This window comes from Scyliorhinus torazame, chromosome 14 (genome assembly GCF_047496885.1).
Source record: "Scyliorhinus torazame isolate Kashiwa2021f chromosome 14, sScyTor2.1, whole genome shotgun sequence".
In the NCBI taxonomy this organism is placed as follows: domain Eukaryota; kingdom Metazoa; phylum Chordata; class Chondrichthyes; order Carcharhiniformes; family Scyliorhinidae; genus Scyliorhinus; species Scyliorhinus torazame.
This window is the reverse complement of record NC_092720.1, coordinates 27,265,626-27,280,935: the sequence shown is the minus strand read 5'-3', so window position 1 is coordinate 27,280,935 and position 15,310 is coordinate 27,265,626. Positions and strand designations below refer to the sequence as shown.

At 47.4% G+C, this 15,310-nt stretch overlaps 1 protein-coding gene across 1 annotated transcript in view; it reads left to right on the top strand.

Moving 5' to 3' along the window:
- LOC140389279 (uncharacterized) overlaps positions 1-15,310 on the top strand; it is a 34,703-nt gene that overhangs the window by 2,237 nt on the left and 17,156 nt on the right. The window contains exon 2 of the mRNA XM_072473462.1: positions 8,770-9,537. Coding sequence (XP_072329563.1) covers positions 8,770-9,537 — 768 coding nt within the window. The remainder of the gene's footprint in view (positions 1-8,769; positions 9,538-15,310) is intronic.

Sequence of the window (15,310 nt, the reverse complement as noted above, 5' to 3'; positions counted from 1 at the left end):
ATAGCCTCACATTTACCCACATTATATTGCATTTGCCAAGTATTTGCCCACTCAGCCAGCCTGTCCAAGTCACGCTGCAGCCTCTTTGCATCCTCCTCACAGCGCACACTGCCACCCAGCATAGTGTTGTCTGCAAATTCAGAGATGTTGCTTGCAGTTCCTTCGACCAAATCATTAATGTATAGTGTGAACAGCTGGGGTCCCAGCACTGAACCGTAGGGTCCCCACTAGTCACTGTCTGGCACTCTGAAACAGACCAGTTTATTCCTACTCTCTGCTTCCTGTCTGCCAACCAGTTCTCTATCCACATCAATACATTACCCCCAATACCATGAGCTTTAGCTTTGCTCACTAATGTCTTGTGTGGGACCTTATCAAAAGCCTTTCGAAAGTCCAGATACCCAACATCCACTGGTTCACCTTTCTCCACTCTACTGATCACATCCTCAAAAAATTCCAGAAGATTTGTCAAGCATCATTTCCCTTTCGTGAATCCATGCTGACTTGAACCGATCCTGTCCCCACTTTCCAAATGCTCAGTTATTTCACCCTTAATAATTGACTCCAGCATTTTCCCACCACTGATGTCAGGCTAACTGGTCTATAATTCCCATTTTCTCTCTCTCTCTCCTTTTTTTAGAAGTGGGGTTACATTAGCTACCCCTCAAGCCATTGGAACTCTTCCAGAGGCTATAGAATGCTGGAAAATGATTACCAATGCATCCACTTTTTCTAGGGCCACTTCCTTAAGTGCTCTGAGATGCAGAGCGTCAGGCCCTGGGAACTCTTCGGGTTTTAATCCCATCAATTTCCCCAATACGATTTCTTGACTAATAAGGATTTCCTTCAGTTCCTTCTTCATACTGAACCCTCTGTCCACTAGTATTTCCAGGTTATTTGTGTCCTCCTCAGTGAAGACATCTGCCATCTCTTTGTTGCCGATTATGAATTCACCTGATTCTAACTGTAAGGGGCCTACATTTGTCTTCACCAGTCTTTTCCTCTTCACATACCTATAGAAGCCTTTGCCATCAGTTTTTATGTTTTCTGCAAGCTTACTGTTGTATTCTATTTTCCCCTTCTGCATTAAACCCTTTATCCTCCTCTGCTGAATTTTAAATTTTTCCCAGTCCTCAGGCTTGCTGTTTTTTTCTTGCCAATTTATATGCCTCCTTTTTGGCTTTAACACTATCTCTGATTACCCTTGTTAGCCATGGTTGAGCCACCTTCCCCATCTTACACTTGTGCCAGACAGGGATGTACAATTGTTGAAGTTCATCATGTGTCCTTTAAATGTCTGCCATTGCCTTACCACCGTCAACCCCTTAAATATCCTTTGCCAGCTTATTCCTCCCACCAATAGCGGTAAGATGTTAATTCCAATAGTAGTATATGGTGGAGGAGTAATCTAGCAGGTTTCCTTCTATCATCCAGCTCAATGACATAAGAAACAATTTTATAGTTCCCCGCACCCAACTGTCTCAGCCGATTCCATTTATTTTTTTTGGAGGCACAGCCAATGATCATCACTTGTCTTTAACAATGCAATTAGTTTAACAATGCAATTGCAAAAGGACACAATTGCAGATACTTTGATGTAAGGGTCCAAAGCGAAATTAAGTCAGATAATCACATCCAATTGTCAATGAATATTTCTCCACAGCGTGAAATTGTTTAGAGGTTCCGATTGTTACTAAATTGGAAACCCCACTCAGAGACACCACAAGATTAACCAATTTAGGAAATGAAAAGGCCAAATGAAAAGTTGCTTTTTTAAAATGTTACAGGAATGATGGACCATCTAAGGACCACCTAAAACTTGCCATTATAAAAGCACCTTTATGGCACTTCACAGAAGCAGACTAGACAAAAATTAACACCAGGCAGAGGAAGGTTGGGGGAACTAGGCATAAGCTTAATTAAAGAGGTGGGCTTTCAGGAGGGCCTTCAGTGGGGAAAGAAAGAGGGAGAGGCAGAGTCTCATTTGGTGAGGTGAAGTGAGCGGTGGCTTGCACCAGGGACAAGAGGGAATGCAGAGTTCTCAGAACATTGTAAAACTGGAGAAAATTACAAAGATACAGCAGAATGGGACCATGAAGAAACTAAAAGATGCGAATGAGGATTTGGGACTGGGAGACAATATAGACCTGCGAGGAGAGGCGTAATAGAACAAAGAACAAAGAAAATTACAGCACAGGAACAGGCCCTTCGGTCCTCCCAGCCTGCGCCGATCCAGATCCTTTATCTAAACCTGTCACCTATTTTCCAAGGATCTACTTCCCTCTGTTCCCCGCCTGTTCATATATCTGTCTAGAGGGATTTAGTACAAGATAAGAGGAAAAGGACAGCAGAGGTTTGAATGACTTCAGGTTTAGTAGGATGGGAGACTGACCAGGGAAGTATTGAAATAGACAAATATGGAGGTGACAAAATTTGAATGAGGGTTTCAGCAATAGATGAATGATATTTTGAGGTAGAAGTAGGTGGACTTTGTAGTCCATGGGATATAGGGTCGAATGTTCAGCTTGGGAAGTGGACATCTGATGGTAGCACTATCGTAAATGGCTTGCCCATGTGGATTGTAACGGTGACAGGGAGGAAGAGACAATCAGATGAATAATCTCAGATTCTTTGGCAATATTCCGTCGAAGACTGCCTTGTAACAGCCTTGAAGGGCTTCTCAGAACTGTGTACATGGGAACGTATAACAATGGGACCTGGGTAGGCTAATTAGTTCCTTCAAACCTGTTTCACTGTTCAATTAGATCATACTAAGAAGTATTACAACACCAGGTTAAAGTCCAACAGGTTTGTTTCAATGTCACTAGCTTTTGGAGCGCTGCTCCTTCCTCAGGTGAATGAAGAGGTATGTTCCAGAAACATATATATAGACAGATTCAAAGATGCCAGACAATGCTTGGAATGCGAGCATTAGCAGGTGATTAAATCTTTACAGATCTAGAGATGGGGTAACCCCAGGTTAAAGAGGTGTGAATTGTGTCAAGCCAGGACAGTTGGTAGGATTTTGCAGGCCCGATGGTGGGGGATGAATGTAATGCGACATGAATCCCAGGTCCCGGTTGAGGCCGCACTCATGTGTGCGGAACTTGGCTATAAGCTTCTGCTCGGAGATTCTGCGTTGTTGCGCGTCCTGAAGGCCGCCTTGGAGAACGCTTACCCGGAGATCAGAGCCTGAATGCCCTTGACTGCTGAAGTGTTCCCCGACTGGAAGGGAACATTCCTGCCTGGTGATTGTCGCACGATGTCCGTTCATTCGTTGTCGCAGCGTCTGCATGGTCTCGCCAATATACCACGCTTCGGGACATCTTTTCCTGCAGCGTATGAGGTAGACAACATTGGCCGAGTCGCACGAGTATGTACCGCGTACTAGGTGGGTGGTGTTCTCACGTGTAATTGTGGTATCCATGTCGATGATCTGGCACGTCTTGCAGAGATTGCCATGGCAGGGTTGTGTGGTGTCGTGGTCACTGTTCTGAAGGCTGAGTAGTTTGCTGCAAACAATGGTTTGTTTGAGGTTGCGCGGTTGTTTGAAGGCAAGTAGTGGGGGTGTGGGGATGACCTTGGCAAGATGTTCATCTTCATCGATGACGTGTTGAAGGCTGTGAAGAAGATGTCGTAGTTTCTCCGCTCCGGGAAAGTACTGGACGACGAAGGGTATTCTGTCAGTTGTGTCCCATGTTTGTCTTCTGAGGAGGTCGGTGTGTTTTTTTGCTGTGGTGCGTTGGAACTGTTGCTCGCTGAGTCGAGCGCCATATCCTGTTCATACGAGGGCATCTTTCAACGTCTGTAGATGTCTGTTATGCTCCTCCTCGTCTGAGCAGATCCTGTGTATACGGAGAGCTTGTCCATAGGGGATGGCTTCATTAATGTGTTTAGGGTGGAAGCTGGAGAAGTGGAGCATCGTGAGGTTATCCGTGGGTTTGTGGTAAAGCGAAGTGCTGAGGTGACCGTCCTTGATGGAGACGAGTGTGTCCAAGAATGCAACTGATTTTGGAGAGTAGTCCATGGTGAGTCTGATAGTTGGATGGAACTTATTGATGTCATTGTGTAGTCATTTCAGTGATTCTTCGCCGTGGGTCCAAAGGAAAAAAATGTCATTGATGTATCTGGTGTATAACGTCGGTTGAAGGTCCTGTGCGGTGAGTAGGTCTTGTTCAAACTTGTGCATGAAGATGTTGGCATATTGGGGTGCGAATTTGGTCCCCATGGCTGTTCCGTGTGTCTAGATGAAGAACTTGTTGTCGAAGGTGAAGACGTTGTGATCCAGAATGAAGCGTATGAGTTGCAGCGTCTGGAGATTGGCAGTTGTCGGTGTTGAGTACTGAGGCTGTTGCAGCAATGCCGTCGTCATGGGGGATGCTGGTATAGAGTGCCGAGACGTCCATTGTGACGAGGAATGTTCCTGGTTCAACTGGTCCATGGGTGCTGAGTTTCTGTAGGAAGTCCGTCGTGTCGCGACAGAAGCTGGGCGTACCTTGTTTATGATTAGATCATGACTGAACGGTCGCCCTAATCAGGAGAACTTAACACCCTTGTCTAACAAAAAACTATTGATCCACCTGCTCTCGCTGCCTTTGTCTCTGCTGGAGGACATTCACAGCTTGGGAAGTTTAGGGGAATGCAGAGAAAGTAGCAGGATTAATATTTCATAAGAAATGTTTTATACAATAATGCAATCAATATTATTTAACTTATTGATTCACCACAACTGTCCTGTCTTCATAATAATGTTTAACTTTACATTCGGATTCACTAATTGGTGAGAGTTAAGCTGCTGGCATGAGAGACTTCTTGCATAAAGCCAAAATCCTACCCAGTTTCAAATTATACATTTAGAGAATAAGCTCTCATTGTGCACAGTTAAAAGGAGCTGAGTTAATGGATCATTTTTGCGCACAGTTATGTTGGTCCTGCTGAGGAACACTGCAAGTATGAAGGTGATTGTGCATCCCTGATATTGTTCACACCAACATTGTTGGTTGGGCCTACCACTGACAAGGCCCTGAGTTCGAGAATTCCTTCCTGAAGACATCTCCCTCCTTCCTTGAAATCCTCTAAATCTTTGACAAAGCTTTTGGTCACCTGTCCTAATATCTCCACTGTGGCTCCCTGTCCGATTTCTGTTCAGAAATGTTCCCTCGAAGATCCTCTGCCATTCGGCTATGTTAAATGTGCTATATGAATGCACATTGTTGTTGTACAGATCGACACGTCATTGTCAACACTGTCTTAATTCCAGATGCCCTTGGGAAATTTGTTAAAGTGCTGAAGCACAATTGCTTCTTGGCCTTTTGGCTAAAATGAGCGTGAGGTCAGGTGTAATGCCTGGATCTGGTTTGTCTCTCTTGTGGAGACCATGAATTGGATTCAATTTGAATTGTTTTTTGGAGCAGACAAGGAGCTGGATTAGGCATTTGCCCCTGTCCACACTCTGAGCCCTGGCTTTGTAACTCTGATGAAGTAATTTTTTTAAAAGTACTGAAGCACATTCTTATCCATCATGGGTAATTGTTATTCAGGACCTCATTTGTCCACACACCCAGTGTTATATCAGGCTTTCTTGCTTTTTGTTAGGACTATCCTGTGGGAAACATACAAATCAATTTAATACTAATTCAATATCATTTTACTTCTAACCTGAAATATTTTTCTCTGGTTAGTTTCAGTGAGGGATGTTATACTTGAAAGAACTAATGTTCTCCTCATGGCACAGTGAGAGCAGATATGGGTACACATTCATCCAGGACATTTAATGTCAGGTTTGTGCTGGTTTAGCCCATCTCAGGCATTGAGATTCCCTGCAGTAGGGAAGGGAAAAATCTCCTATTATACATCAGAAATCATTGACTCCTGCTAGAGAGTGCGTACGTGTCGACATTGGGTAAAGGTAGGAGCTGGTGTCATTGCATTCTCACCCACACTGACTATTAAACATGAAAAATGGCCAATGAGGTAGCAGAGGGAAAGAGAAGCTGAAGGAATTATACCTCAGTAAGAGTTAGGGATTGAAATTGATCATCATCGCTTCCACAAAATGGTCCCATACACTGTACCTTATTTTCTATTCAATGGAAGTCAGTGGTACAGAAGATACGGCACAGAGTAATGTGGCCGACAATTTGTAATGAACCCCCTTTGTGCCACTGGCAAAGAACAGTTTCATTCCCAGGGTCTTCAGGAAAGGAGGAAAGATGGGGACTACAAAGCTCAGAATATGATTTCCAGTAACATTTTTAAATGTCCTTATAACTGCTTAAGAACGTTTAATAGTCTAGGCTGGGCTTGGTTCATTGTTGACAATTTACAAATGTAATGGTGATTATATTTTCCCCTTCCAAGTTATCGAATAAGAACATTTTATAAATTAAGAATAGAAGAAGGGGGACTATGAGGTTTAACCCATCATGTCCCTTTTCATAGTTCAGTGAATATCAGGCATTTTAATTTCACCACACTTGTTAACCATGCCTTCAACTGCCCAGGCTCTAAACTATGAAATTACCTTCCTCAATGTTTCTTCCTCACTTCCTACCTCGTTTTCCTTCAACACAATCAGTAAAGAGTACCTCTTTGACCAAACCTTTAGTCATTGGCCCTAATATCTCCTTCTGTGTCTAGATGTCAAATTGTGTCTGGTAACATTCTTGTGGCGAGCATTGAGTTGTCTGACTATGTTAAACTTGCTGTACGTTGTAAGTTGTTCATAGTAGGAGGTTTCATATTGAGTTAGAACAAAAGCAAAGAAGATAGAATCACAGAATTGTTACAGAACAAGGCCATCTGGCCCTTCGCATCTGCACCAGCTCTCTGAATGAACACCTCACCTATTGCCGTTCCCCTGCCTTCTCCCGGTAACCATGTGATGTACCGTCAATTCACCGAGCGACTGAGAGAGCGAGTGAACTTTAGGCTTTATTAATCATGAACTTGCCTAGCCAGAGTCGGTTGTACAGATGAGGGCCACCCACAGGTGGCTGGTCTATATATGGCCCAGGTGAAGGCGGAGCCAGAGGCGGAGCCCACCGGGGTTACAGTACAGGACCTGGAAGTAGCTCGTGTCACCACATCCAGGTCATAGGTTACAGTACCATACAGACAGCTCACGAATTAGGTGAATACATTCACCACACCATGGAATTCATGCTTTTTATATAACTGTCTAATTCCTTTTGGATGCCTCGATTGAACCTGCCTCCACCACCTTCTCAGGCAATACATTCCAAACTCTACCCACTTGCAGTGTAAAAATGTTTCACCTCATCTAACCCTTCCTTCTTCTACTAATTACTTTAAATCTATGCCCTCTCATTCACAAATGTTCAATAAGTGGGAACAGTTACTCCTATTTGCTCTCTACCAAACCCTTTTGATTTTGTTTTTTTTCTTATACATTTGGAGTACACAATTATTTTTATTCCAATTAAGGGGCAAGTTAGTGTGGCCAATTCACCTAACCACTGCGCCACCCCCCTCTTGATTTTGAATACCTCTATCAATTCTCCGTAGAAACTTATTTTCTCCAAGAAAAACAGTCCTTACTTCTCCAATCTATGTTCATAACTGAAGTTCCTTATCCCTGGAACCACGTGTGAATCTTTTCTGCATCCCCTCGAATGCCTTCCCAGAACTAGGTGCAATATTCTAGCTGACGATAAACGAGTGACTTGTACAAATTCAACATAACTTCCTTGCTGTAGTATTCCATGTCCCTATTAATAAAGCCCATGATACTGTATGCTTTATTAACTTCTCTCCAGACCAGTCCTGCTGCTTTCAATGCTTTATGCATATACACACAGGTCCATCTGCTCTGGCACTCCCTTTCGTGTTATACCCTGAACTTTATATTGTTCCCCCTTTTCATCCCACCAAAATGAACGACTTCATATTTCTCTACATTGAACGTCATCTGCCACCTGTCTGCACATCTCACCAACTTGTCCATGATCTACTGAAGCTCTACACTGTCCTTCACTGAGTTCACAATGCTTCCAAGTGTGGTACCATCCACAAATTCTGAAACTGTGTGAAGGATACCAAGGTCCAGTTCATTGTTATATATCAGGAAAGGCAATGGTCGCTACGCCGACCTCTGAGAGTTTCACTGCAAACTTTCCTCCAGCCCCCCAAAAATCCACTAACCATGACTCTCTGATTCCTCTCACTCAGCCAAAGCTGTATCAGTGTTGCTTCTGTTCCTCTTCTTCCATGAGTCATAACTTTACTCATAGGTCTGTTGTGCGACACTGTACCAAAGGTCTTTTGGAAGTCCATGTGCGTCACATCAACAACATTGTCCTCATTAACTTTCTCCAATACCTCTTCAAAACACTCAGCAAGTTAGTTGAACTTTGATTTTCTCTTCAAAAATCGCTGCTGTCCATGTGACTTAATGTTTTTCCATAATTATTGTCTCTAAGAGTTTCCCCGTCACTGAAGTTAAACTGACTGGCCTGTAATTGCTGGACTTATCTTTCAGTTGATAATTATAATTTATCTTAACTAGAGGAAGGAGATTTAGGTTGCTCTGGTGCACATCCTGAACAGCCAGGTGAGGGGCTTCATTGGTAAAGACCTTTGGAGCCAGCCACTCACCCTCCTTACACCTTCAGCAATGAATTGTGTTCGGCAAAAGGAGGGTAGATTCTTCAAGTTCCCAGCAATAAATTACAAGGAAAAAAGTGGAGATGAATAATTGATGTGTAATATAATGCAATGTTATTGTCTCTTTTTTTTTTACACCAACAGATGATCTTCCCTGCATGGGTATTCTTGGAATTTTGGGATACAAATGATTGCACGGACTGCTGTGACTCCTGCCAATGCCCACCACTGCGCTGCCAATCCTGCAAATGCCAGCAATGCCCTGAATGTTTCACCTGCAGTCCTTGCCCAACCTGTGACTGTCCATACTGCCGGGAATGCCAGAAGTGTGAACCTTGCCCGGCCTGCGACTGCAGACCCTGCCGTGACTGCCCTCCATGCCAAGCCTGTGCCAACTGCGAGTGCCCACGTTGCCGCGATTGCCAGATATGCAAACCCTGCACCACCTGCAAGTGCCCGAAATGCCGTGCCTGTGAGGAGTGCAAGCCCTGCGAGTCCTGCGATTGCAAGCGCCTCTGTGAATGCCCGCCGTGCAAACCCTGTGAGACCTGTAACTGCCAAAACTGCCGTGAGTGCCCAACTTGCAGGCGCTGCCCCGCCTGTGAATGCAAACGGTGCAAGTGTCCCGACTGTAAATGCAGACCCTGCTGTGAATGCCCACCCTGCAGCTGCTCTCCCGACTGTAAATGCCCACCCTGCTGTGAATGCCCACCCTGCAGCTGCCCTCCCGACTGTAAATGCCCACCCTGCTGTAAATGCCCACCCTGCAACTGCTGCCCCAACTGCGATTGCAAGACCTGCTGTGAGAACCTTTGGAAATGCTCACTCCTGTGTCAGTGCCTAGGTGCTGTTGGTGAAGCCTGTAAATGCCCAGAATCCTGTAGGTGCAAACCATGTATCAGAAATTTTCCGGTAAGGAAGACAAGCAGAAAGTTTTATATTGCAATTGTTTAATGATCATTTGTATTTATTTCCACCCATCTATATTATTGTCTGCTGAGATTGTGGGGAATTGACTGAGACTTTGACCCCTTTCAGTAGAATCTGTCAATGGATATTAAGATGTGCACATGGAAGCCGATATCCAATTTTCCCTTCCTCCCTGTGGAGAAGCATTTAGTTCTCCCCTCACCATCATACAGTTGAGACTGAGGGGATCTATGGGTTTCCAGTGCATCATCGTGGGGTTTCTATGGACCATGCTGGTGTCCCTCTGGGTTTATTTCTGATAATCGTAGAACCAAACATGAACCATATAAGTTATGGCGTAAAGGTACCATTTGAACCATCATCCCGATGTCCACATTTTGCTATAGTTATAACACACTCCATTGCCTCAATCCCACTTCATATCCTTGCCTCAAATGTTAAATTACACTTCTCTTAAAAGGTACATGGCCTCTACTACTCCCAGTGGCAAAAGCATTCCATGAGGTACCGCGTCACAGAATCGCAGTGATGGGTGACCGATGTTAGTGAGTGGGCCGCATGAGTGACTCTCCTTCATCCCAGTGGGCCGCAAATCTGATATCAGGCTTTTACACTAACCACAACACCATGAATAAGATCAAATACATTTAATACACGCCAAATAGTTCATAATGAGTTGTAGAAAATGCTTAATCATTCATATATTGGGGCAGCACGTGGCGCAGTGGTTAGCATTGGGACTACGGCGCTGAGGATCTGGGTTCGAATCCCGGCCCTGGGTCACTGTTTGTGTGGAGTTTGCCTGGGTTTCACTCCCACAACCCAAAGATGTGCAGGCTAGGTGGATTGACCATGTTAAATTGCCCCTTAATTGGAAAAGATATATAATTGGGTATTCTAAATTTATCTTTTTAAAAAATCATTCAGATATTGATAGAATTATCACCAACATCAAATGGTTATAAATATTTGGACACACGGCTCTCACAATACAGTCAGTATGTGCCTGACTTCATGTGCCCTTGCTTTGTGTGCGTCATACTTCAGTCAGACAGGTAGGAAAAAAACTAGACTGATGGAAATCAGCGAAATGTGGCAACCCTGTGCATGGGTAACGGTCAACAAAATGACTCGTGTGCCACACTCAGAGCCCAGCTGGATCCTCTCCAGCTTGGAGGCCACTGGAGTAAAGACATTGGGCGCAATTCTCCAATCGGGAGTCTAAGTGCCGACAGCGGAGTGAAAACCGGAGTGTTTCACTCTGGCGTCGGAGCCCATTCCCATCCCCCTATTCTCCCTCCCCCGGGGGGGCTAGGAGCGGCGTCGCGTCATTTATGCGCGCTGGGCCTTGGCGCCGTGTAAAAGCGGTTCCGCGTTAATGACGTCACCCGCCGCGTGCGCGGTTGCCGTCCTCCCCAAGGCCGCCCCACAAGAAGATGTCGGATGGATCTTGCGGGGCGGCGGAGGAAAGGAGGTCCTCATTCAGAGAGGCCAGCCTGCCGATCGGTGGGCACCGATCGTGGGCCAGACCCCATTTGAGGCCCCCCCCCGGTGCAGGAACCCCCCTCCCCACAGGCCGCCCCCCCCAGTGTTCCCGTGCTGTTCCCGCCGGCAGCGACCAGGTGTGGACGGCGGCTGCGGGAACCCGTCGTATTGGGCAGGCCGCTCGGCCCATCCGGGCCGGAGAATCGCCGCTTGCCCGTTGCAAATGGCGAGCGGTGATTCTCCCAGCGGCCAGCTGTGATTCGCGCCGCGCCGATTTGAGGGGGGGGGGGGAGAATCGCATGCGGGTCTCGGGGTGGCGTGGCGCGCGGCAACCCGGCGATTCTCCAACCCGGCGGGGGGGGGGGGGGGGGGGGAGAATTCCGCCCACTTTCCTAATCCCCTGTCGACACTAACTTGTGACAATTTTTTATTGGAGATCGTTTGTCACGAATTCCCAGCCAGAGACAATGTTTATTTTTTATTTTTTTGTAAATCTAGAGTACCCAATTCATTTTTTTCCAATTAAGGGGCAATTTAGCGTGGCCAATCCACCTACCCTGCACATCTTTGGGTCGTGGGGGCGAAACCCACGCAGACACGGGGAGAATGTGCAAGCTCCACACAGACAGTGACCCAGAGCCGGGATCGAACCTGGGACCTCGGCGCCGTGAGGCAGCAGTGCTATCCAGTGCTGCTCTCCAGCCAGAGAAAATGACCTATCGCTATTCACCTTATCAACGTCCTTTGAATTTTAACAAATCCTACTTATTCTCCTCTTAACCTTCTCTGCTCCTGTAATTCTAATTGAAGTCTAGAGTGAAATCTTTAATGTCCTCTCAATAAGTGAATGCCCAAAATTGGAAATATTGCTCTAACTGTAGCCTTGCCTTGCAAAGTAATTATCATATCATAACTTTTCACATAATGCCCCATTCATGAAATACAAATTGCCTTGTCCTTTTTGTGAATTACATATTTGCACTCCCACCTATTCATATGTATTCACATCCTTTCGCAACTTTACCTTAAATGTAGGCACCCTTGCTTTAATAATGCCTCAACTCACACCTCTCCACATTAAATTGTGTCTGCTACCTCTTTGATCATTATGTTGACCTATTTTTATGTCCTCCTGAAGTTATTTAAAGTTGTCCTGGCTATTTGCCATTTTTGTCATTCACATAAGGACATAAAAATTTCCAGCAGAAATTAAACCATTCAGCCCCTCAAGCCAACTCCGCTAGTCAATGAGGTCATGGTTGATCTGATGTGACCTTCAGTCCACTTTCCTCCCTGACCCCAGTAAACCTTGACTTACTTGCCAATGAAAAGTCTGTCTAACTCAGCCTTGAGTATATTCAAAGACCACACCTCATTTGTCTAAACATCAGTGAGCATAGGCCCATCCTGCTCAACCTTTCCTCATATGGCAACCCCTTCATGCCAGGAATCGGCCTCGTGTATCTTCTCAAAACTGCTTCCAACGTAGGTAAGTCCCTCCTTAAGAAAGGTGGTTTAGTGGCATTGTCACTGGGCTAGTAATCCAGAAACCCAGGGTAAAGCTCTGGGGCGAGATTCTCCGACCCCCTGCCGGGTCGGAGAATCGCCGGGGGCTGGCGTGAATCCCGCCCCCGCCGGTTGCCGAATTCTCCACCACCGGATATTCGGCGGGGGCGGGAATCGCGCCGGTTGGCGGGCCCCCCGCGCGATTCTCCGGCCCGGATGGGCCGAAGTCCCACCGCTAAAATGCCTGTCCCGACAGCGTAGATTAAGCCACCTACCTTACCGGCGGGACAAAGTGGCGCGGGCGGGCTCCGGGGTCCTGGGGGGGGTACGGGGCGATCTGGCCCCGGGGGGTGCCCCCACGGTGGCCTGGCCCGCGATCGGGGCCCACCGATCCGCAGGCGGGCCTGTGCTGTGGGGGCACTCTTTCCCTTCCGCCTCCGCCACGGTCTCCACCATGGCGGAGGCAGAAGAGACTCCCTCCACTGCGCATGCGCGGGAATGCAGTCAGCGGCCGCTTTCGCACCCGCGCATGCGCCGCCCGGAGATGTCATTTCCGCGCCAGCTGGCGGGGCACCAAAGGCCTTTTCCGCCAACTGGCGGGGCGGAAATTCGTCCGGCGCCGACCTAGCCCCTCAAGGTTGGGGCTCGGCCCCCAAAGATACGGTGCATTCCGCACCTTTGGGGCAGCGCGATGCCCGTCTGATTTGCGCCGTTTTGGGCGCCAGTTGGTGGACATCGCGCCGTTTCCGGAGAATTTCGCCCCTGGTCTCAGGTTCAAATCCCACCACGGCAGGTGGTGAAATTTGAATTCAAAGGAAAAATGCAATTTAAAAATATGGAATTATAAGTCTAATGATGACCATGCAACCATTGCTGATTGTCATAAACACCAATCAGGTTCACTAATATCCTGTAGGAAAGGAAATCTGCCAACTTTACATGGTCTGGCTGACATATGACCCCAGATCCACAGCTGACTCTTAGAAGCCCTCTGAAACGGCCTGGCCAGGACAATTCGGGACAATAAATGCTGACCCAGCCAGTGATGCTCGATCAAAACTAGACAAAATATTCCATATACAATATCATGCTCCCTATTTTCTTGTAATGTCAAAAATAAATGTGGGCCCAGTTCTCCAGAGATACGCCTTTCAAACCAACTCCAATAGCAGCAAGAGTATTAATGCTAACGTCTTGGGCGGGGTTCTCTGAGCCTCGACGCAGGGGCGGAGAATGGGCGTTGACGCCAAAAACTGGCGCGATGCCGCTCCCACGATCGCCGCGAATTGACAGAGGCCCCCCCGCCCATTGACAGAGGCTCCCACCGCAATTCGCCGACGAAAACTGTCCGAGTTGCCGAAGGCGTGGTTCTAACCACGTTTTGCCTGTCGGGAACGGTCGGTGGCGGCTGCGGACTCAGTCCGTTGCTGCCCTGGAGGGGGAAGGGATCCTTTACCGGGGGAGGGGTGGGCCTCAGGGACGGCCAGGCTAGCGATCGGGGGCCACCAATCCACGGGCGGGTGCGATCTTGAGGGGACCTTCAATAAAGTCCAGCGTGAAACGCCCAAGTTTGGACGCTGGAGTGGGGACATAATACCATTATTGGAGAATCCCGCCCTTGTTCCTGATAATCAATCAAAATTCTCTGTATTCTCACAAAGCCCAAGAACGAATGACAAAAGTCACAGAAAAGACTGATAGGTATGGGGGGGTGTTTCCAAAGATCTTGGTGAGCGTTCTGAATGAGGGATCTTTACCCAGAATTGTACTGTGAAAATATTTGCTGCAGAGATCAAGCAAAGCAAGAAAAGAGATCCAAACTCATAAGGGGAGTGGTGAGAATGGCAAAAAGAGAGATGCACAAGGGACGGGGATAGAGTAATATGGTGGTTCTGCTGCTGGACTCGTGGTCCGGATGCCTGAGGTAATGATTCAGAGATACGAGGCAAATCTCCACTGCAGCAACAAGTGAATTTAAATTCAATTACTGGATTACCGTTAAAACCCCATCTAGTTCACTAATGTCCTTTAGAGAAGGATATTTGTCATTCTTATCTAGTCTGTCTCTAGCAAACGGCCACTTTTAACTGACGTGGCCTAGAAGGCACTCAGTGGTATTCTAGACGGTGATTTTCTGAAGGGATGGGCAATAAATATTGGCTTTGCTGGTGAAAGAAGCATAGAACTGTGGAACCTCTGTGGGTGTGCCAACACCACATGGACTGCAGCAGTTCAAGAAGGCAGCTCACCACCACCTGCTCAAGGGCAACTAGGGACGGGCAATAAATGTTGGCCTGGCCAGCGATGCCCGCATCCCATGAAGGAATTTAAAAACAGTTTTAGCACAGAAACGTTAAGTCCGTCGCATCTGCATCGGTTGATAAAACCAGCCGCCCATGCTAATCCCATCTTCCAACACCTGGGGCGGGATTCTCCGACCCCCCCACAGGGTCGGAGAATCTCCGGGGGGGGGCGGCGTGAATCCCGCCCTGCCGCTCCGACGCTGGCTGCCGAATCCCCCCGCGCCGGATTTTGGGCGGGGGCGGGGTTCGCATTGGGCCGGTCGGGGGCTGTTGGCAGCGGCCCCCCGGCAATTCTCCGGGTCCCGATGGGCCGAGTGGCCACCCGGTCCTGGCCAGTCCCACCGGCGTGAAATGGACATGGTCCATACTGGCGGGACCTGGCTTGGAGGGCGGTTAGCGGGGTCCTCGGTGGGGGGGGGGGGGGGGGATTACAGCAGCGCCGGCCTAGCCCCCGGAGGTGG